At 33.3% G+C, this 22,034-nt stretch overlaps 3 protein-coding genes across 3 annotated transcripts; 2 read left to right on the plus strand and 1 right to left on the minus strand.

The window, feature by feature from the left end:
* The first annotated feature begins 341 nt into the window (after positions 1–341).
* On the plus strand, positions 342–1,580 carry LOC148546430 (uncharacterized). Its single transcript, XM_088499211.1, has one exon. It carries the CDS (start codon positions 342–344, stop codon positions 1,578–1,580), a length of 1,239 nt encoding a protein of 412 aa, XP_088355337.1.
* An 8,547-nt stretch (positions 1,581–10,127) lies between these two features.
* LOC110266931 (uncharacterized) lies at positions 10,128–13,657 on the plus strand. The gene is made up of 5 exons (XM_088500390.1): positions 10,128–10,304; positions 11,130–11,845; positions 11,929–12,019; positions 12,107–13,178; positions 13,377–13,657. Exons 1-5 carry the CDS (start codon positions 10,227–10,229, stop codon positions 13,526–13,528), a joined length of 2,109 nt encoding a protein of 702 aa, XP_088356516.1. The 5' UTR covers positions 10,128–10,226; the 3' UTR covers positions 13,529–13,657.
* Positions 13,658–14,324: 667 nt separating this feature from the next.
* LOC148546431 (uncharacterized) lies at positions 14,325–16,594 on the minus strand. The gene is made up of 3 exons (XM_088499212.1): positions 16,465–16,594; positions 15,408–15,973; positions 14,325–15,320 (listed from the first exon to the last, which is right to left on the minus strand). Exons 1-3 carry the CDS (start codon positions 16,592–16,594, stop codon positions 14,325–14,327), a joined length of 1,692 nt encoding a protein of 563 aa, XP_088355338.1.
* Positions 16,595–22,034: the final 5,440 nt, after the last annotated feature.

Below are 22,034 nucleotides of genomic sequence, written 5' to 3' on the forward strand. Positions count from 1 at the left end.
AGTGAGCTGATTAGAGAAGGGGAGGGTTGGGATAGGAACAAAATTAAAGAAATATTTCATGGAAGTGTAGCTGAACTAATAACCAAAACTCTTATCAGCCTGATCAATAAAAAGGATAATTTTATTTGGCAGCACAGAAATGATGGACAGTACACCGTGAGAACCGGTTACCATGCCGCTAAGGAGGAGAAGGATTCGAAGGAAAAGGGAAGAATCTGCAAGGCTTCGACTAGTCAGGATTGGAGGGAGGTTTGGAGGCTATATGGAGACTATCGGTGCCTCAAAAGGTTAGGATGTTTTTAAGGAAAGCAGTGCACAGAATTCTGCCAGTAAATACGAATATGCATCAGCGGAGAATTACAACGACGCCTTCATGTAGCATATGCCAGAAAGAGGATGAAACAATTGAACATGCGCTATTATTGTGTCCGTGGACTAGAGCAGTATGTTTCGGATCTAGCATTCAAGTTGTGGCTACGGCCTATAATGTAAGATCTTTTGGAGAATGGATAATGGATAAAATCAGAAGAATAAAGACTAAAACAGGGAGTGAACAAGGAAAAATTTTATGCAAGTTCGTATGTGTTTGTTGGTGCATTTGGAAAGCAAGGAACCAGCATATATTCCAGCAAACAGAAATCAGTCCACAAAAGGTAATAATCCAATCAAAATATCTAACAGCAGAATTTCACAAGGCAACACAGGGATCCATTACAGCAAACATACCAGAGACAGGCAGGGGCGGTGTGAGAAAGAGAATTACCTGGAGACCGCCGCCAAAGAATAGGCTGAAAGTGAACACAGACGCAGCTTTCCACAGGGATACGGGTACGGCAGCTCTAGCAGCGGTAGTAAGGGACTGGCAAGGAAAGATCATCACTGGGACAACAGCAACATTCAAGACAATATCACCATTAACAGCGGAAGCTCAAGCATACAGAGAAGCACTCAAACTCATTAAGAATCTTCAAATACCCAATTGTATAATTGAAACAGATAGCTTACCTCTAGTTCAAGCAATCAAGGCTAGAATACCTATAGCGGAAGCAGATGCAATCATTCGGAATATTCTCCAACTGCTAGACGAGGCTCCAGATGTGGAAGCTACCTGGACTCCAAGGGATGGCAACAAATTAGCTCACCAACTGGCAGCGATGGCAGCAGGGAATAATCTTGGGAGACAGTGGACAATGAACCCACCTACTCTAGTAAGAAATACAATCAGATCAGAAGCAAGTCTCGCATCATTTCAGCATATTCAAGGTATACAAAATCAAGTAATTCAGAATCTAGCCAGCAACAATTCTGTTTCAACCAGCCTTCAAGGACTGCAATTAGAAGAGAGGTTACCTGGAGGGGTGGAAATGGAAACCCGAGACAAGCCATCAGCGAAAGTCAAGGACCAGCTTCATCCCAAAGCAGCGCACCTACCCACCAACGACAGCCACAAGGTAGCCTTCGACAGGGCACACAAGGATCGAGGAGGAGGCGCGGTCGATCGAGCAGAGACACATAATGTGGTACGCCGGAGAAGGGGTAGCGATGGTCAACCCAATGATTCAACACAGGCTTCGCGGTAGATCCGGTGGAAGGCTATCGAAGGAGGAGCGGCGCGCGGGTCGGCATTCGGAGGAAGGACAGGGGAGGCAGATAAGGAAGGGACATCCGAGGTGAGCCGCAGCACGTCATAGCCAATGGGAGAGGAGGAGCTCGAATCAGGAACATGCACCATGGTTGGAAGGAGAAGAACAAAACGGTAGAGAGCTCGTTGTGAAGGAGGGAGAAGACCAGGTTGGGTCAGGTTGTGTCCGGGCCGGCCTCGGGTTTGGGTTTCGGTGCGGGTCTATTAGCTTCTGCTGCCTTGGGCCGGGTTGATTGGCTGGCCCAAGACCACGTCCAAAAAAAAAAGGCATTCATGGTTAACCAAGTTAGGTTGGTCTAGTGGTTAGTTTACCTGTCTGCTTAAGTAAGTGTCGGAGGTTTAAATTTCATCTTGTGTATGTAACAACTCATTGGCCAGTGACAAACCCTTAAACGGAGCTCTGATTCACAACGGATTAGTTCTTGATCTGTCGGGTTAGAGGATACCGCGAATAACAAAAAAAAGGCGTTCCTAATTACTACCAAAAATGCAAGACACAAGGGTTCATTAAATGGGGCGGGGCAGGGTGGGAACGTCGTTGTGCGCGCTTGGATTTGTTAGTTTTTTTATGGTTGATGGCTGCTTCTACTTCTAGTTTTGTTAAAGTGAATTTGAAATTAAATGAATGAATTTAAGAAATTTTATGTTTTAGGTGTTGTTTAGTGTTTGATTGATCTAGTTTGAATATGAGTTGTAAGTTTAATGTTGCTGGTAATGGAGATTATGATTCCAAAGATTGATTTCTTTTAAGTTTTTTTAAAAATCTGTGGAGACCCCGATTTCTAGCAGATATGGGATCCTCGTTACCTATTACGAGGATGGAGTGGGGACAGGGATGGATTATGGGTGGCGGAAACAGGGATGAATTATGATTAGCAGGGACATACGGGGACCCATTGCCATCCCTATTCAAAAAAGAAAATAAGCTACGTCTCTTCACTCCCGAAAAAAAAAAAAGTTATGTGACAAAGAAAACAACTATTTTTAATTATAAAAAATTTAAATAGTAAATAGACAAAGTTACACATAAAAAAATTAACATAAATAAGAATATATACAAAATATTATAAATATCAAAATATTATTTACAAACTTTAATATATACTTTTATCCTGTTTAAAATATTTCATGTGTACTTTTGTCAATTTATTCAAAATTTAAATATTTACAATTTGAATCATGAAAAAATAAATTAATTCGATATTTGTTAAAAAAATTAAAAAAATAGATAACAATTATTTTACATATATATTATATATACTAAACTGATCAATTTGACTAAAAAATTAATAAATTTGACTCTTATATAGTTCAATTGGCTTCTTTAACCATTTGAATATGAAAATCGATCAAACTCAGAAAATTTGGCCAAAACCAGTTCGTGGTTCAAATTAAGAACTTTAAGGATGTGCAGCGAAATGAATTCTCTCAATTTTTTTTTATAAAGTGTGATATTTTATTATACTCTTTTTAAGTAATACTAAGAGAAAATATGTGAAAAGATGTTGAATAGTGAGAAATCATATTTTACAAAAAAAAATTGAGAAAAAATTGAGAGGATCTATTTTCGTTTTTATATTATTTTTATTTTTAAAATTATAAATTTGATAAAATAATTTAAAAAATTAAGAATTAAAAATATTTAAAATTAAGTATAAAAGTTTTATAAGTTATTTAACTTTAAAATGTATAAAATTTATAAATTTGAATTAAATAAAATGTTAAAAAAATTCATTATATTGTTATTATGTGTAACAAAATCAAGATAAAGATTTACAAACATTATTTATAAATTAACTATTTATAAACATTAATAAATTTATTTATTTATTTATTTCAAAAATATTTAATTTATAGCAGAAATAAAAATTTATATTCCAAACATTTTTTATTTTTATCCATAATTCTAATGGATAAAAAATATTTTATTTTTTTTAGATTTATATTAAATTTCTTAAATTATATTTAATTATTTTTTTAAAATAAATCATTTATATTTTTTATTATATCTCCTCGCTATATCATACCTTATTCTTTTCTCTTACTATTATTTTTTATACACACACATGTTATTATCTTCCCGTCATTGTTATATTGCCTTGTTCTCCTTTCTCGGTTTTCTTCTTCTTCCCCCTTTTTTTCATCCGATCATAATTATCACCAAGTACTATCATCGCAACTTTTAATATTGTCTAACACTTTGATCTATGACCATCAATTCTGTTAATTTTTATAAGTTGCAATTTTGTTAAAAAAATTTTTGTATCTTTTAAATATCTCGATGTTTAAAAATTATAATTTTTTTCTTGATGTGCTTATTATGTCGTCTTATTGTTCTATTACGAAAAAAATTAAGACATAAAGTATTCAAAATTTTTGTTCAAATTATCAAAATTTGATATTAGTAATCCTAAAAAATAATATCAAAATATATTAATTGTAACTAATATAATAAAAAAAAGTACATTATTTTAAGTTTTTTAATTAATGATTATAAATTTAAATCACAGTTTAATATAGCATTTCAGGATAGAAGGCCATTATTGCCCTCCACATTTAACTGCTACTATATAAAATTTACGTTTGTTTTATTGTGCACATTAATTAAAATATTTTTTATTATTTCATTTTTACATATTTTGAAATAATACGACCATAAAAGATAACAGTAGTTCATAATCTAATACATCTTCTTATTACTATTTTATTTATCATTTTAATACTATTCATAAAAAATAGTAACATAAAGTCAAACACTACATAAAGAAAGACAAAAACTTTTTAGATTTATCGTTATGGTTTGCTTCTTAATCTTCACTTGATATTACTCAATTTAATAGGTTAATGGTGATAATTATTTGTGATTACTTAAAAATTTTTAACTTTCTCTCTCTAAATTTTTATCTCCTATTTTGAATAAATTTAATTTTATTATTAAATAATATTTTTAGGTCATAATATTTTTAACTTTTTCTGTAGTAAGTATTTTTAAAATTATTTAATTCATAAAAAATTACATCTTTTTATTTATCCTAAAAATTAAAAATTAAAATTAAATGATATTATTTTTAATAAAATTAAAATAAAGTACAAAAATAAACATAAAGACCATAAAAAAAGGCAAGAAACTTCATAAAAGGTTAAAATTAAGTTTTATGTTCTTATGTATGAGAATATTACAGTTTATTAATTATATATTATTTTTGTACTATAGAATAAAAGATAAAATTTTATATTTTTTTATTACTTTTTTTTACTTTTTTTTAGTTGTCTAAATTAGTTTGTGTATTATCAACTCATTTTTATTATTTATGCAATATTTTTTTTTCTTTAGGTAATTACCCATTAATAGATGTTGAATTAATGATTTTGTTTATTGTATTTCATATGTTATTTTAGTTACACTCAATATATTGTCGAAATTCAAACATATTCTCTTGAACTACTTTTTTAATATTATTTAGTTAAAATTGTTTAAACTGAAGATCTTTAGACCTAAAATTTTCAAATTAAAAAAATATAATAAAATAAAGTAGTTTAAAAAAATAGAAAATATATATAAAAAAACAATAAATTAAAATTTATATGGTCCATGAAGTTAGGGATGGCAACACCACCCAAACCCGCGGGTACCCACCCCTCTCCTACCCGCTCGGAGCAGGTTTTTGGGAGAGGTGGGACGGGGTCAGGTTTAGGTAATATCCGTCCCTATCCGCCTCACTATATATATAATATATATAATTTTAATATATAATATGTATAATATATGTAAAATAATTAATAAATGATTAATAATATTGTATCATATTTAAATTTTTACTTTAATTTATGTTATGTATGTGATGATAGTTATACAAATTTTAAAATTTTATTTTATTTATTAGATTTCAATAATTATAGGGACGGATAGAGGCGGGGCGGATACCCGCTGGAACGGGTTAGGGTTCAATGTTTTACTACCTGCGGGTAGAAGAGAGGCGGGTTCTATGCAGATTGTTGTACAGCAGAGCGGAATCGAGTAGAGTAAAAATCCGCCCCTACCCGCCCGTTGTTACCCCTACATGAAGTAAAAGAAGAAAGAGAAGGATATGAAGGTTAAACCAATAAAAAATATATAACACAGAATTTAGATATTTATTAGGTTGTCAGATTATTTAAAAAATAAATTAACAAGTGTTATTATTTTGCCACATCTTTAATATTATATTTAATCTAATAATTAGTAAAACAAATATTATCTAATATAAAACAGAATAAAAACAAAAAGAGAAACTAACAAAATATGTATAAAATTTTTTTACTCTACTATTGATAAGTGTAGATTTTTTTTGTGATTTATATGCCAATCAAATAATTAGTGCCATATGCTAAATAAATAATATTAAATTTATTAATTTTTTTATAATATAATTTATTTATTATAATTTAATTATAAACAAATTTTCATGTACTTAAATGTCAAATCTAATACTCTACATAATAAATAGTTTAGAAAATTAACATATTAATATTTTAACAAATCATTGATAATTGTAGACTTCTCGCATCCTTTATATGTCAATTAAATAATCAATGCCATATGCCAAATAAATGATATTGTAAAAGATAAAATTAATAAATTTTTTTCATAATACAATTTATTTATTTTAATTTAATTTAAAAGTAAATATTTATGTACTCAAATTTTAAATATAATACTTTACTTAATCAATAATTAAGAAAATTAAAAGAAATAATATTATCCATGCAAAATGATTTTAAAACAATGAGTTCACAAAATATTTATGAGACTTTTTCAATCCATCATTAATAGGTATAAACATGTCAAAAAATAATAAAAAATACATCTGTAAGACCTATACTTTTTAAAAAATCTTATTATGAGCTAATTTCAATTTATTTATTTATTAAAGACTTTTTTTTCGATTCTCTTAATTAAAACTTGGTTTATATTCGTAAAGGCTCAATATTAAATAAATATAGTAAGAAATTAAATGAGTAAAGGTGAGTAATACCTAGACTTTTAGTGCAATCATGACTCATGAGGTGCTAAAGGTAAGGGTGTTACAACATCTATTCTATCTATATATCTATTCTATTATATAAAAATTGGGTTTCTGCACTTAACGAAGAAGGTGATGTAACATTATGCTTTTGAGAATATTTTTTATTTATTTCTTTTAATTAATTAAATATAATTTATTACGATGAATTAATTATATCAACTAATTGATTTGATTAAATATTTAAATATCATATAATTTATTACAATTTATATCAATCAATTAATTATAACAAATAAATTAAATCAAATCAATTATAACAAATAAATTATACTACTAATTGATTTAATTAATGCATATATCTCACTAAATCTTATATCAATTATAATTAATTATAACTAACAAGGAAACTGATGTAGTTTTGTTTAGAGGATATTTTCATTTTATTCAATTGATTAAATGAAATCAACTATAATTAATTATTATTATATCAAGAATATACACTACTAGAAAACTAGTTATTACAGACGGATATTTCTGACGAATTTTATCCCACAGAAATACAGATGGAATTTTAGAGGAATTTTTTGTCGAAAAACCAAAAAAATGGATTAGCATAAATTACAGACGAAAAAGAGAATCCGTCGATAATTCCGTCCGAAAATTTATTTTTTTCAATGAAAAATGGTTACAGACAAAAATTTTTTCTGTAATTAAATAGACGAAATGGTACATTTTATTAAATTGTTACAGACGAAAAATTCGTCTGTAATTTAAAATTTTTCGTTGGAAATGTTATATTCTGTGTTTTATGATCGATTGTGCCCAAAGCCCAAAACTCTATTCATTTACAGCACCAAATGAAACGAGCTCAACCCAGCTTCTTCTTCTCCGTCGACCAGCTTCTTCTTCTCCTTTCCTCACCCACAGCGCCACCGCCGGTTACCCTAACCGCCGCAGCTACCTTCCCCTTCTTCTCCTCTTCTTCTCCTCTTCTTCTCCTCTTCTTCTTCTCCTTCTTCTCCATCATCTCCTCCAGTTAATGCTGCGGCTACCTTTGCGCAAGCCTTAGCTCCGTGGTGACCAAAATTGGTTCCACCGTCAGCCGCGGTTCCACCTCTCTCTTTCCCCCCTGTTCGAACCGTAGAGAGTTCAATTAATTTTGTTTAGTTAGTTTGATTGTTTCTGCTTCCAGGTTTTGGTTTCAAAATTCTTTTAATTTCTGTTGAGTTCAATTAATTTCGTTTAGTTAGTTTAATTTTAGTAATTAGTTTAGTTAGATTTATTTTCTGATTAGTGGATTTTTAGGTTGTTAAAATAGGATTAGATTAGGTTTTGATTCTGAATAGCTGAGAAATGTTTAGATTGTTAATCTGGATTGCTGAACAAATAGAATTCAGAGAAACACTCGTGAGTTTTTCTTTTTCTTCTTCCCTCCCCTCTATGAATTTCGCTGTGCACACCAAGTGTTCCATGGTTTGCTTATTGTTGGTTTGACCTAACATGCACATCAAACGTTTGTTGCTTTTCTTTTATGTGTACATAATAGTAATATGTATCTTTATTCTTGCTATTTCACTCTTAATTAATTATTTTTATGTTGCAAGTTCTGTCAAGGGGAGGGGAGGCTGTAGAGATGACTACTGACCATGAACCTAATACTGAGCGGGGCAGCATTGAGAACAGAGGTGGCTTTGTCTCAAACATGCCAGGTTCTTTAACTAACCCTGAATTCTATGCTTTGTTGCTACTGATATTCAGTGCTGATTTTTGTGTTTTCATTCATCATTCCTTTTACTATAGGAACTTGAGTTTCGTATGCTGTGATATTAGTTTACTCAATTCCTTTTACTATAGGGCAGTGTTTCTTAGAGAATATTTCTACTTCTACCCTCCTAGCCAGAACAACAATTTCTGTTGTCTATCAAACTGTAAAATTAATCAGTTCTGTCCCTAATGTGTCATATCAGAAGAAGGCAAGCATTCCTACATAGACTGGAAATAACATTTCTACCTATTCAACTTTATTCATTTATCTAAAGACATAGGGTGTTTTCTGGACTTATTCCTGGCTTTCCCTGATGCCTTGTTCCATTAATTGCTTATGGCCATGGCTCATCCGGACCGTGAAACACAAATTGGAGAAGATAGTGTCTTCTTTATGGTGCTTATGCCATCAATAGTTTCTCCTTGGTTGGACCAGAAAACAAAGATGGCTATGAAGGTACAGAGTTATAGCTTCCACATTCAGCAGGATAGTTTCTCTGAAGCAGAACACTTAAATGGGAAACTGCTAGAAGGAAACACGGTTGCAAGAGTTACTGGGGATAAAAATGTTGTTCATCCATATCGTGGTTATAGCTTTACTCGTGCACTAACTGATGGAAAAGAGGTATGACATTTTCTACTTATCGGTATTAATTGTATTATCTTAATAGTGCCATAGTGGGAGCATATGATATGAAGGAGTTCGTGTCGATCATATTTAAATTTTATTGATTCTTCTTGGATTCAATTTTATTACATACATCTATCAGTTGGTTTGGTCATTTATTTTTTCTTGTCCAACAATGGAGACACTTGGTTGTTCTTAACCATGGGGTTATTCTTTTCAGGATTTAGGTTCTCTTAGATTGAGCTTTTGATGAAACTCATTTTCAGTAAAAGCATTGCAACATGAACTTGTATAGAGGGCTGCTTTATTTAAAGGGACCAAGACCAACACTGAGGTTGTAGTGGTATGTTTTTAACATACAATTCTGAGCTTCATTTAGTTTTGTACCTTAGAAAATGTCACATGCTAGGAAAAGGTGAAGATGAAGAATGGAATTTGCATGTATATTCTTGTTCCTTCCTGTTCTTGTTATGACTTGATTTTGGCTCCTCCTTCTTGTCCTTGTTTGAGCAGGTATGGGGAGACTAAAGGAAGATTTTCTTCCTGATTTAGGATTAGAAATAGGTGGTGATATGAACCTAGCCGCTGGCATTCAAGTGGCACAATTGGCTCTTAAGCATCGGCAAAATAAGAAGCAGCAGCAAAGGATTATTGTCTTTGCTGGAAGGTACAAAAAATTGTCCTTTTCTGAAATATTTAATTCATTTGTTTGTAGCTATTTTCTCATCTAATTCATATAATGGATCCTGATACAAATAACCATGTTGAGAAGCTGAACGGAAATGGATCCTATAAATTTTGAGAGTTTTTTATTTTTAATATTGGGAGAGAAGTGGTGTATAACAATGATATGGGGGTTCATGGTGCATGACCAGGGTGTGACGGCTAGGATCGTAGAAATCGGACGGTCCGTTTTGAGTTGCTGTAATCGGACGGTCCGATTTTTGGCTGGGAAGGTACGCAAATCGGACGGTCCGATTTGCTCCCCCCAGCCACGTGTCGCGCATGCAAGTTGGTCCGAAGGTGGAGACCAAATCCCAACCACGGAGAGCCTTAAGCCAACTTCAGTTTCCCTTTCCCTTTCCCATTTCATTTTCACTTTGTGCCAATTCACTTCTCCCATATACCCCATCCCCAGCCACGGTGAAAAACCAAACTCCATTGTTGAAGGTTTGAGCTCCAAAAGATGCCTAAAAGAAGAAAAATAAAAGATGTGAATCGTCCAGAACTCCATATTGCTAATTTTCTTGATCATCCTAATTATGTAAGTTTTCAATCCAAAATTTTTTATTTTAGTTAAAATAATATTTAAAATGTTAGAGATTAGTAATATTTTATTGTAATGATAATGTTAGTTAGGAATTAGTGGAATAATAATATTTAGATATTTGAGTTCAATCAAAATAATATTAGAGATTATTGGGTATTAATATTAATATTGTTCAGATATTACATTATACTAATAAATTAATTATTGTTATTAATAGAATAATTACAATAATAATATTATTAATAATAATACGGTTATTATAAAATTTTTTGGATGTCTGATAAATAAATAGAATAAGTAATAATAATATTAATAAATGTTATTACTACAACAACGGTTAATGTAATAATAATAATTATTATTATTATTATTGCTAGTAGCGTTTAATTTGATTTAACTATCAGTAGAATAATACATATAGTAGTGCAATGTGTGTGCTGTTAAGTGTGAATATAGATAGTTTTAATTGTTAGTAATAAATAATTTTTTTGTACTTACTTACTTAATATTGTATTAGTAGTAGTCGTTATTTGAATAGAGTAGAATACATATTGTAGAATAGAATAGTTTTAATTAGTTTTAATGGTTAGTGATTGATTTATTAATGTATGTTTGCTCTTAGAATAGAATAAAATAGAGTAGTTAGTAGTTATTTGGATATTAGTAGATAATATAATAGTTATTTGTATAAAGTATTGTATTGTATTGTTGTTATTAATATATTTATTGATTGTTATGTGTGGCTGATTATTTGATAATGAGAATTCGATTCTTTTAAGTTTAATTTGTTAATTTATTAATATTATTGTTTTTGTTTAGGGATCTAGAATGTTGCAATGTGACCACTACATGCCGCCGGATCGGTACAATTCAATAGCGGAGGGGTTTTTACGGGACACCGGTTTTTATTATGTTTCACAGATTGGAGTTGTCCAATGTCAGGCGGCATTGGTTAATGCTCTGATTGAGAGATGGCGCCCCGAGACTCACAGCTTCCATTTTCCGCTTGGTGAGTGTGCTGTGACACTGGAGGATGTGGCGTTAATTTATGGTCTTCCGACGAATGGTTTGCCAGTTACGGGACCGACACTGAGTAGTTATGAGGCGTTAGAGGCTGAATGCTTGGATCAGTTTGGTGTTGCACCTAGGCAGGCAGACTGTAGGGGAAGTTTCATCAAGTTGACGTGGTTTCGAGCATTGAAGGATCGGTTAGTGTTGGTTGATGATATCCAGATTCAGAGGTACGTGAAGTGCCACATAATGTTATTGTTTGGAACCGTTATGTTTGGAGATAAGTCTGGAGCAGGGGTGCACTGGAAGTTTCTCCCATTACTTCGTAACTTTGCCGGGATAATACAGTACAGTTGGGGTTCGGCATGCCTGGCACACCTGTACAGAGCTTTGTGTAGGGCAACTCGTGTCGACTGTAAGGAGATTGATGGTCCGTTGACACTGTTGCTTGCCTGGGCTTGGATCCGCCTACCGTTCCTTGCGCCGATTCCTAGCAATCCTCGAGTCTTTCCGATTGCAGAAAGGTAAACTTAATTAGTAAACACTTTATAATAATGTATCTTAAATTTAGTTGATAAATGTATATTAACGAATTGCATGATGTTAGGTGGCATAACTGGGAACGTGTGAATTGGCCTTACAGATTGAGCAAACTTGAGCATTTTAGGGGATACCTTGATGCTCTGCAAGAAGGACAGGTCTGTTGTGATAAATACGTAGTTGTTTTCAATCAGTCGTGTTATTATTAATTGTGTAATCCTCGGTTACTTGCATAATGTGTGCAGTTTCTTTGGGAGCCTTATGCAATTGGAAGGACCGATCCGGAAGTGATTCCTCCTGACATCCGTCAGCATTCTGCTATTTGGAGTGCCACAGTTCCACTTATATCTTTTGAATGTGTTGAGTGGCATGCATCTGATAGACTGCGGAGGCAGTTTGGCTTGACTCAGGGTATTCCTGATCAGGAGCGAGACCTAGGTGAAGCACACGGCGAAGTTTTGACAGGTCCGAAGAATCAGGATTGGTCTAGAACCCACTCATCCTGGGTTATGCAGTGGACGAACCGGTATAGTCTAGTTCTTGTCGATGACACGGTGGCCTCACAGAATCAGGCAGATATCTACTTGCATTGGTACCGAGGTGCATTTGGTGACCACTTGCAGTTGTCACAGATGGAACCGCAAGATAATCAGCCTGGTGATCCTATTCATAACCAGGAGAACCAAGACCCACAATCACCGCAACCACCATCGCCACGGCCACCAGCACCGCCCCCCTCACAAACACAGGCGCAACTAGAGCCTGAGCAGTCCACTCCATACATTCCTGAGACGCATTCTGCGGATTACCTGACTCCACCAGTATATCAGCAGTACTGGAGTGTTCCGCACCAAGAATCTATTGAACAAGGTTCTTTTAGCCAGCTACTTGGGTTCATGGCTCCTGGTCCAGGTTACTCATATCCCGCTTATAGAGACATTCCCACCGGTCAGATGGCCCAACCTAGTGGGATAGCTCCAGGTAGATTGTCATTGGATACGAGACCACGACAGCACACTTCCTCTGGTACATCTGGAGGGAGATTTTCTGTTGACTCTGGTATGAGTGATGATGCCACGAGGGGTATCATACAGAGTGGAGTTGACCGTCCTGTTCCAATGAGTCTCATTCTAGAGAGCTACCAGCCAGCTGATGAGGACAATGATGACTTTCTGGTTGACCATCCAGATGGGGATGAGGTTGAAGACGAGGACGATGATGCGGATGCCGATGAGGACGACAACGAGGATGATGCGGATGCCGAGGATGATGAGGATGGGGGTGATGGTCCGGTTCATGATTCAGCGCCTACTGCAGGTAAAACAAGTTGTAGTAAATTGATTATTTTACTTGATTGTTGATTTTGGAAGTATTTGTTTGTTGAAGTAGTTGGTTATTGATTATTCAATTTGATTAGTTGATATGATTAGTTGGTGATCGATTATATGATTAGTAAATCGATTATTTGATCTTGATTAGTTTATTTGACTATTTGGTTATCAAATGTTTTTATAGGTACAACCACTAGCGAAAAGGGAAAAGGATACAACCTTAGAGCTGACCCCCCTCGGCGGAGCGCTAGTCGGTATACCCCATCCGCTTTTAAGAAGGTTGCAAAGAAATGCAAGAAATTAGTCAAAGATGTAAAATGGGGGATGAGAAAATGATGTTGAATTTATATAGCATGTGTTGGACTTATTTATATAGCATGTGTTGGACTTATTAATGTACCATGTTTTATAGTTAATTATGTACCATGTGTTGGACTTATTTATATAGCATGTGTTGGACTTATTAATGTACCATGTTTTATACTTAATTATGTACCAAGTGTTGGACTTATTTATGTACCATGTTTTATACTTGTTCATACAAATGGTTCAATTTTGTTGAATGTTTGAGTTTGGAAATAGTTGAGAACAGGTTTGAGAAATACTTGGATGGGACCCGAATAGGGTGGCAAAGTCCGACTTTTAGAGGAGATGCTGCCGAATTTTTATAAAATTTAAAGTCTCTATTGAAGTAAATATTTAGAAAGATTTGGTTTTAAACATGATATACTTAAAATACAACATATAAATTACTCAAAGTCATACAATATATAAATTACTCAAAGTCATACAATATATAAAATACTCAAAGTCATACAATATATAAAATACTCAAAGTCATACACTAAATCGAGTAACCGCTAAGGCAGGAGCTCTATTGCGTTGTAGCACCCGGGTTACTTGGCCCACCACGGTGACGACATCTACTACGACTGTGGCCCTCGGCCCCGCATTGCTTACATCGCCTAGGACCACGCAACATCCGAGTGTCCATCTCATTCAAGAACCGGGTCATCCTTGGCCGACCTTTGGATACCCGTCTTAGGAATGGATTACCTACGAATCGAGGTCCATGATAAACTGGCCATGTTGACGGATTCCCGAGTGGCCTAAACCTAACCCTGTACACTCGTCAAATCTGGTCCATCTTGTAGACATCATGTACATACAGTTGCCAATCAAGACGTTGGTTTGCACAACAAGCAAAAACATGTCGACACGGAAGCCGGTCAACTTGGAACTCACCACAGTCACACCTTTGTTGACGGAGGTCCACTGTATACTCCACACCACTAGGACACTCACGCACTTCGAATACCTCATTCTGTCGGTCAAAGCAACTAACTTGGATGTTACCTGCTGCCAGCTGATTTGCATGTAGTTTGGAGGTTACATGCTCAGAGAACACATGTCCTTCATTAATTCGAGCCTCAGCCTCGGCTCTTTTTCGGGTGAACAATTCATTAAGCCTGTAAAATGTTGCCTTAACTAGTGCAGTGACTGGAAGATTGCGAGCCCCTTTCAATACCGAGTTGATGCATTCTACTAGATTGGTTGTCATATGACCCCATCGATATCCCCCATCAAATGCCAAGGCATACTGCTCACGCGGGATTCGATCCAGCCAGTTGGTATAAGCCTCACCTCGCTCACGTAACCGCTGGTAACGCGTCTCATACTCGCGAACTGTCCGCGAGTATCCTGTCACATAAAAATGGGCCCACCATAAGAAACGTTCATCACAATAACTGAGTCCAGCAGTAAATGTAATAGTAAATTTCATACCGATGTTGACGACTAGCTTCTGCAGATACGGAGCCTTGAATTTCCTCAAAAAGTTGGACTCTATGTGTCTGATGCAAAACATGTGGAATGCTCTGGGAGGAGACCACGCTCCGTGACTACGAGCAATAGCAGACCTAATGGAGTCGTGTCGATCGGAGATAAGACCCACACCGTCACGTGTCACAACATGCTGTCGCAAGTTACTGAGAAAAAAGTGCCAAGCCTCAGATGTCTCTCCCTCCACTATGGCAAATGCAATCGGCACGATGTTATTGTTGCCATCCTGTGAGACTGCAACCAACAAACAACCCTTGTACTTTCCATACAAATGAGTTCCGTCTACCTGCACTATTGGCTTGCAATGTCTGAAGGCTCTAATACAAGGGTAATAACTTCAGAAGACTCGGTTTAGCACACGAATATTAGGAACCAAGTCATCTCCCTGGTACGCAGGCATTGTTTCAAAATGAACAACTGCGTGTGGCTCCTTGTGACACATTGCCTCAAACCATATCGGAAAGGCTTCGTACGAAGCTTCCCACCCTCCGAAAATTGACTCCACTGCCTTCTGTTTAGCCAACCATGCTTTGCGATAACTAATGGTGTAGTTAAACTTTGACTGTACTTCCGCAATCACTGATTTCACCCTAATAGACGGGTCAACTTCTACCAACGGCTTTATTGCTTCTGCAACTGTGTTGGAATCTAGCTTCGAATGATCTTGAGAAATGGTGGCCCTAGTACAGGTGTGACTACCGTTGTACCTCCTTATCTCCCAGCAGAACTTTCTGGACATTTTGCTCACCCTTATCAGCCAATCACATCCTGCACTATACTGGGTGCATTTAGCATAGAATGTCGTCGGTTCTGACTCATGCACCCGATAATCCACTCCTCTGCGGATTGTATAATCTTTCATCGCCTTAATTACTGCCTCCCTAGAACTGAATTCCATCCCCACAGTAAATTCACCATCCGGCATAAGGGGAAGCTCTGCTGCAATAACATCACAAATTTTAGAGTAGTCAGAACTAATAATGTAACAAACTAATAAGCACAGAACAATGGAAAACGTACTTCAACAAACCGAACCGGTTATCGAACCCCCCGGTCGTCATCGAACCGGCCGGTTCGGTCCAACGGGTCGGTTCGGTCGAATAAAACCGGTCCGGTTCAACCTTTAACTCATACGCTAACATTCTGCTATTTGGACCGGCCGATCCGATCTAGATGGCCGGTCCTGTCAAATCGGTCAATTTGTTAGACCGAACCGGTGCGGTTAGACCGGCAGGTCCGGTCTGGTCGAACCGGCCGGTCCGGTCTGGGCAAACAGTCCGGTCCGGTCGAACCAACCACCCCTGTTTTAAACAATTACTAATTACACGCTATATTTTGCCTATTTACCCTTGTCTTAAGTATTTGTCCTAAACAAATAACCCATGCACAAATCATACTATCACAGATCTTAACTTAAATTAACGACGCACCTGCATTTAAATATTGAGGATACTCCGGTGCATGCATGGCATCCAAATCCAACGACCGCATGAAACTTGGCTCCACAAACGGCTGCTGATTTGCTAGTGCATTTGCCACGTCCGCTACATCTGCCACCATAGCCTCGTCAGTTTCATCTTCGTTTCCACCTGGATCAACGACCTCGTAGTTACTTTCGAAGTCTTCTTCACTATCACTGTTGTACTCTCCCAATTCAATATCTCGGTCCGCTGCAGATTGCTCGAACTCGATATACAATTCGATAAACGTCATTCGCGACCGACTTTCAAGATACACTGAAAACATTTCTTGCATGCTCGCCTCGTCGGTCACGTATTTCGTTTGAAATTGCACGAACCCACCAAAGACAGATATAGGATATCTGTACAGAATACACGACACTCTCCTAGATATTTCAAAATCCATCTTCTCACATATGATCCCTTTTAATTCTTCAAATGACAGTGTGAATGGAATAACAATATCTAACGGATTATCACACACAAATTTCACTCCTTCTGCTGTTTGTAATAAAATATGGCCATCATAATATACTTTTAACCTTACTCTATCATCCATGATAATAGAGAAGAAGAGATCTACAAGTAGAGAAGAAAAGATATGCAAAGAGGAGATGTAGAGAATTGTAGCAACGAAGGAGAAGAATGATATGAGCTGCACAAATTCAGTTGGTGCATCTATATATATATATACCACACCCAAATCGGACCATCCGACCGGATGTAGGCCCATTCGAATTTTTAAGAACAAAAAAATCGGACGGTCCGATTACCAGAAAGCCCGCCCAAAAATTTTTCCTTACCCAAAATCGGTTGGTCCGATTTGGCGATAAAAAATTTTGAAAATTGCCCTCAAATCGGTTGGTCCGATTTCCTTCGGTAAAACAAATCATCTTCAGCGCCCACAAATCGGACGGTCCGATTTGTGACTGCAAGAAATCGGACCGTCCGATTTCTCCCCCTCAGCTGACCGCCGTCACAGCCTGGTTAAACACCACTAACCTCCATAACCGGGTGTTACACCACACCGTGCATCATATCCGAAAAAAATAGCCAAATTTTGAAACTGTGAGTTGATTGAATCTTCTATTCATTTTGTTAAATGACATGCTGACAACTCTGCTCTGTCACAAGTAACTTCAAATGTGAAACTTAGTGGCATCATATGATAGAGATAGATGCACTTCGAAAATATCATTAACAACTATTATCGAATAAAGTAAAACTTCTAGGATTTATAGTAAATTTATAATGGATATGTGATGAGGATAATGACGAAGAAGTTAATCCTTATGTGGTCCCTAGTAGCATAAAATAATATATCTGTTCTTTAATTTAATTTTTGCTCCTGAATAACATTTTTTAATTATTGAGTTTGTCAAAGCAAGATTTGGGAGGACTACTTGATTATATTCATGTGGACTCATTCGTAAATTTTTCCCAATTCATCTTCCTTACCTTCCCTCGTTTTTGCATGCAAGTGAATTTCTTTTCAGTTGAAATGATAAATTAATTTTAAATTTTTGGTTCAGTGGGAATTGACTTGCTTGTATTATTGTTGTTCTGCAGGTTTTGTTGTTAATGAGAAACCTCATTGTCAACTTGTCTAGCCCTGAATTTGAGCCGATGGTAAGTTTTGAAATCAATTCATGAATTGATTATATTGTTTGGCATCAAGTTTGCAAAGAAAAGTATATCCCTTTTGAAAGAATGGAAATATAAGATACTCCATGAACACCAAAAAACATCCATCAAATCATATATCATGCATATATTTATATTGAACAAAAACAGAATATCTTGCTATTGCTGATGGTGTTTCTGTGTATGCTACTCTCTCTCTATATATATCTAGCCCTTTCCTAGTGTAAAACTTCAATCATTGAATAAAAACAGAATATAAAACTTTGAAACTGGTTTTGATTAATTAACTTAACTGGAGTAAGATTGCATCATATGTTAAAATTGAGCTGTATTAACATTATAGTTTTCTCATTCTGTGCCACAGTTGGGCAGAAGAGGATGTGGATCCTTCGTTGTTCCCACGTCGCCAGGAGAAAGAGAAAACATTGAATGAATCTTTAGAAGAATTGGACAACTTTAACTTGGTTTGGCCCTAATTTTAGACTAGGTTTATGTTTATATTTAGGCAATTCTGATAGTGGTTAGCTACAAGAGCAGATTGTTTTATACACCTTTAGTGTATGCCACAGTACAGATTTTACAGGTTTTCTTTTTTTCAATAGTATTTGTTTTGAATTATAGTTGATGTATCAATACACTTTGTTGATATATGGTTGTTACTTATTATTATAATTGATGTATCAATATACTTTGTTTGTGTTTTGAATTATATTGACTTGTTTATTTATAGTACTTTTTTTTTAATTTAATAATAAGATGAATTTGTTTATTTTTTGAAATAATATAAATATTCAAATACAAATTAGATAAAAGTTTGTATTAAATTTATATTTATTTTGTATGAAAACAAGTTTATTTTGTAATGGAAAAATTTTAAAAAAATTATATTTTTTCTAACTGACGAATTTACAGACGGATTTTCTGTCTGTAATCAGAGTGTGAGATGATTTTCTAAAGTTTAAATTACAGACGAAAAATCCGTCTGTAATTACAGACAGAAAATTCGTCGTCTTCAGGAAATGGATGGAGAATTTACAGAGGAAAAATCCGTCGGTAACTGGTATAAATCTGTTGGTAATTTTTTGACGGAAAAAATCCGTCGGTAACCAAAAATCCGTCTGTAATAAAGACTAAATCTGTCTATAAATTTGTCTGTATTAATTCATTTTCTAGTTGTGATAATTTGAGGTGAAATTAATCACATTAAATACATGATTTATGCTTACATATAACTTTGCATTTCTATTACTATTTGATCATCTTCATGCCTTTTATTTTTTTAGGATGATTCTTTAGTTTTTCTTTCACTCCTTTAGAATATTCAAATACTATTTTGTATTCTATCTTCTATCATCTTTTTCTTAATATTTTATAACTTTTATTATCTGTCATTTTTTAGGCTTTATATAATTTTTTTTATCAAGTAGTTTTGATATTTTGTCCTATTTAAAAAGAAAAAAAATTGAATTCTATCTATATAAAAATTATTTGAAGTATTTTATATTCAATTTTTTATACTAATTTTTATTATTTGTTTATTTTATTAAATTACATTTAATATTTTTATTTGCCATGTTTTAGGTCTTTTATTATATTATATTGGTGTTTACTCATTTCTTTACCAATTATAATTAATTTATTATATCGACTATTTGATTTAATTAGTCAAAGTATTACACATTTTAATTTAATTTATTTGGTGCTAATATATAATTGGTAAAGTAAATGATAAATAAGTCTGGTAAAAATTAGTAAATAAAGCAATAAAATTATAGAATGCAAATATAATTGGTTTTACAAAATAAGTGTATTTACATAAACGTTATCATATACATGTGCATATAAATCATATAAATGTGCATATTGCAGCTAATTTATTTAGTACTAAAATGTTACTTTTATATATCATGTTACAATTATATAATATTTACATATACCAGTTATTTTTTGTTTCTATTACTTTTTTTTATTTTATATTGTCTTTTATCCAAAGAAAAGAATCAATTTGTAAATTCATAAATTGTTATGGATAATTAAATTGAATCAACTGAAATATTCTTTTTGTTTATTTTTTTAAAAATATTTAGATAATTATTTTTTATTGATAGTATATCTTTACAATTTTAAAAGAATAGTAAAAGATAATTAGTTATTCTATTTTGATGATCGATCACCTTTTGATACCAATTTCATACTTACTTTATATTATAATAGATAATAACTCTATGTAATGGTGACTCTCATAAATGTCATTAGATATTTTCGGATCTTTTTTAGAATTAGTATCATTTAACTTATTATAGATAAGACTAAAAAAAATATTCGTTATTAGTATTTGATGATAGTTGTTCTTGTATATAATAATAATTCTGAGGTATATTTCATCTTAGAAAGAATTGAGTTTGTCTCTTTATCTCTACAGAATTTATATTTTGGTAAGAAAGAAGAATACAGAGAGTAGTAAATACCTGTAAAAGACACTCCGACACTCAAATCAGTATAAGATGTATATGAAAATAAAAAAGTAATTCAGATTTTAGAACTTATTCTTATTTAAAAATAAAATATAACTTATATAAAAATTAAATTATAAATAACATTGATGTTATGACTATTTGATTATTAAATTGGTCATGATGATCATTAAATTTATTAATTACAAAACTTAGAATTAAGGTAAATAAAATTAAATTATTATCCATCATGTACAATAAAAGATCATGTTATTCTCATCATGCATAACGAATCAAACTGAGTTATAGCTTAAGTAACGGATTAATAACTAAAGTTATATGAATTAAAATTGGGCTCTTGATACAATAAAAAAAAATAGTTGAAAAAGACCATAATATAAAATTACCCAAACAAGAAAAAGTGATGACTTTAGAGCGAAAAATTAAGTGGACTGAATTATGCAAGTTTATTAAAAATTGTTATATATAAATTTTATACAATGTCTTGCTACAAAAGAAAATTTAACTAAATACTCGTATCAGAAAAAATAAGTTTATGTTATTTCGTTACGTATTAAAATTTGTTACATATAAAATTTATGTTAATAGTATAAATATTGATAATGTAAATGATGATCAACTATTCATTAATCCAATATGCAAATGAATCCGATATAAATATAGCTATAATATATATGACAATAAAATTTTATAACTAACCAAAATACTTAACCAAATCCAATTAAATTGTTATAATGTGTTTCACATTTACGGGCACTCTATGTTATCGTATTCTTTGTCTTTTTCCTCTTCCTTTTCCTTCTCTTCATCTTTTTTTTCGTCTTTCTCTTTTATTATCGTTGTCATTACTACCATCACACTACCACCTCTATCTGCTCCTCCTCCTCTTCCTTCTTTTTCATTGGAATTCATTTTTTTTCTTTTTTTTCTTCCTTCTCCTCTTCCATCATTATTATTATCATCATCGTTATCGTTATTGTTATTATCATCATCATTGTCTTTTTTTTATACATATAACAGTTCAAATACAGAATGAACCGAAAATTTTTAAAAATGACGACATACAAACAAACTCAGTTCAAAACAAGTTCAGACTAAAAGTGCACCTTATTTAAATCTAAAATGTACTGAAATTACTTAATGATAATGATACACAAACAAATTTGATTCAAAACAAGCACAGACCAAGTGCACATCTATTCTATTATATAAAAATTGGGTTTCTGCACTTAATGATGAAACTGACGTGACATGTTTCTGAGAGTGTTTTTAATTTATTTCTTTTAATTAATTAAATACAATTTATTATGATAAATTAATTATATCAACTAATTAATTTGATTAGATATTTAAATATCATATAATTTATATCAATCAATTAATTATAATAAATAAATTAAATCAAATCAATTATAACAAATA

The sequence above is a fragment of the Arachis ipaensis genome, chromosome B9, assembly GCF_059453495.1.
Source record: "Arachis ipaensis isolate K30076 ecotype BB chromosome B9, ASM5945349v1, whole genome shotgun sequence".
Classification (NCBI taxonomy): Eukaryota; Viridiplantae; Streptophyta; class Magnoliopsida; order Fabales; family Fabaceae; genus Arachis; species Arachis ipaensis.

What these genes read in the sequence shown, in the direction of transcription:
- LOC148546430 (XM_088499211.1), top strand. Translation starts at nt 342, where the DNA reads ATGCATCAGCGGAGAATTACAACGACGCCTTCATGTAGCATATGCCAG.
- LOC110266931 (XM_088500390.1), top strand. Translation starts at nt 10,227, where the DNA reads ATGCCTAAAAGAAGAAAAATAAAAGATGTGAATCGTCCAGAACTCCAT. An exon ending in GTCTTTCCGATTGCAGAAAG is followed by an intron (nt 11,846 to 11,928) that starts GTAAACTTAATT and finishes GCATGATGTTAG; the next exon opens with GTGGCATAACTGGGAACGTG. An exon ending in TGATTCAGCGCCTACTGCAG is followed by an intron (nt 13,179 to 13,376) that starts GTAAAACAAGTT and finishes ATGTTTTTATAG; the next exon opens with GTACAACCACTAGCGAAAAG.
- LOC148546431 (XM_088499212.1), bottom strand. Translation starts at nt 16,594, where the DNA reads ATGGTGGCAGATGTAGCGGACGTGGCAAATGCACTAGCAAATCAGCAG. An exon ending in TCCTCAATATTTAAATGCAG is followed by an intron (nt 15,974 to 16,464) that starts GTGCGTCGTTAA and finishes ATGTTATTGCAG; the next exon opens with CAGAGCTTCCCCTTATGCCG. An exon ending in CGTACCAGGGAGATGACTTG is followed by an intron (nt 15,321 to 15,407) that starts GTTCCTAATATT and finishes CCAATAGTGCAG; the next exon opens with GTAGACGGAACTCATTTGTA.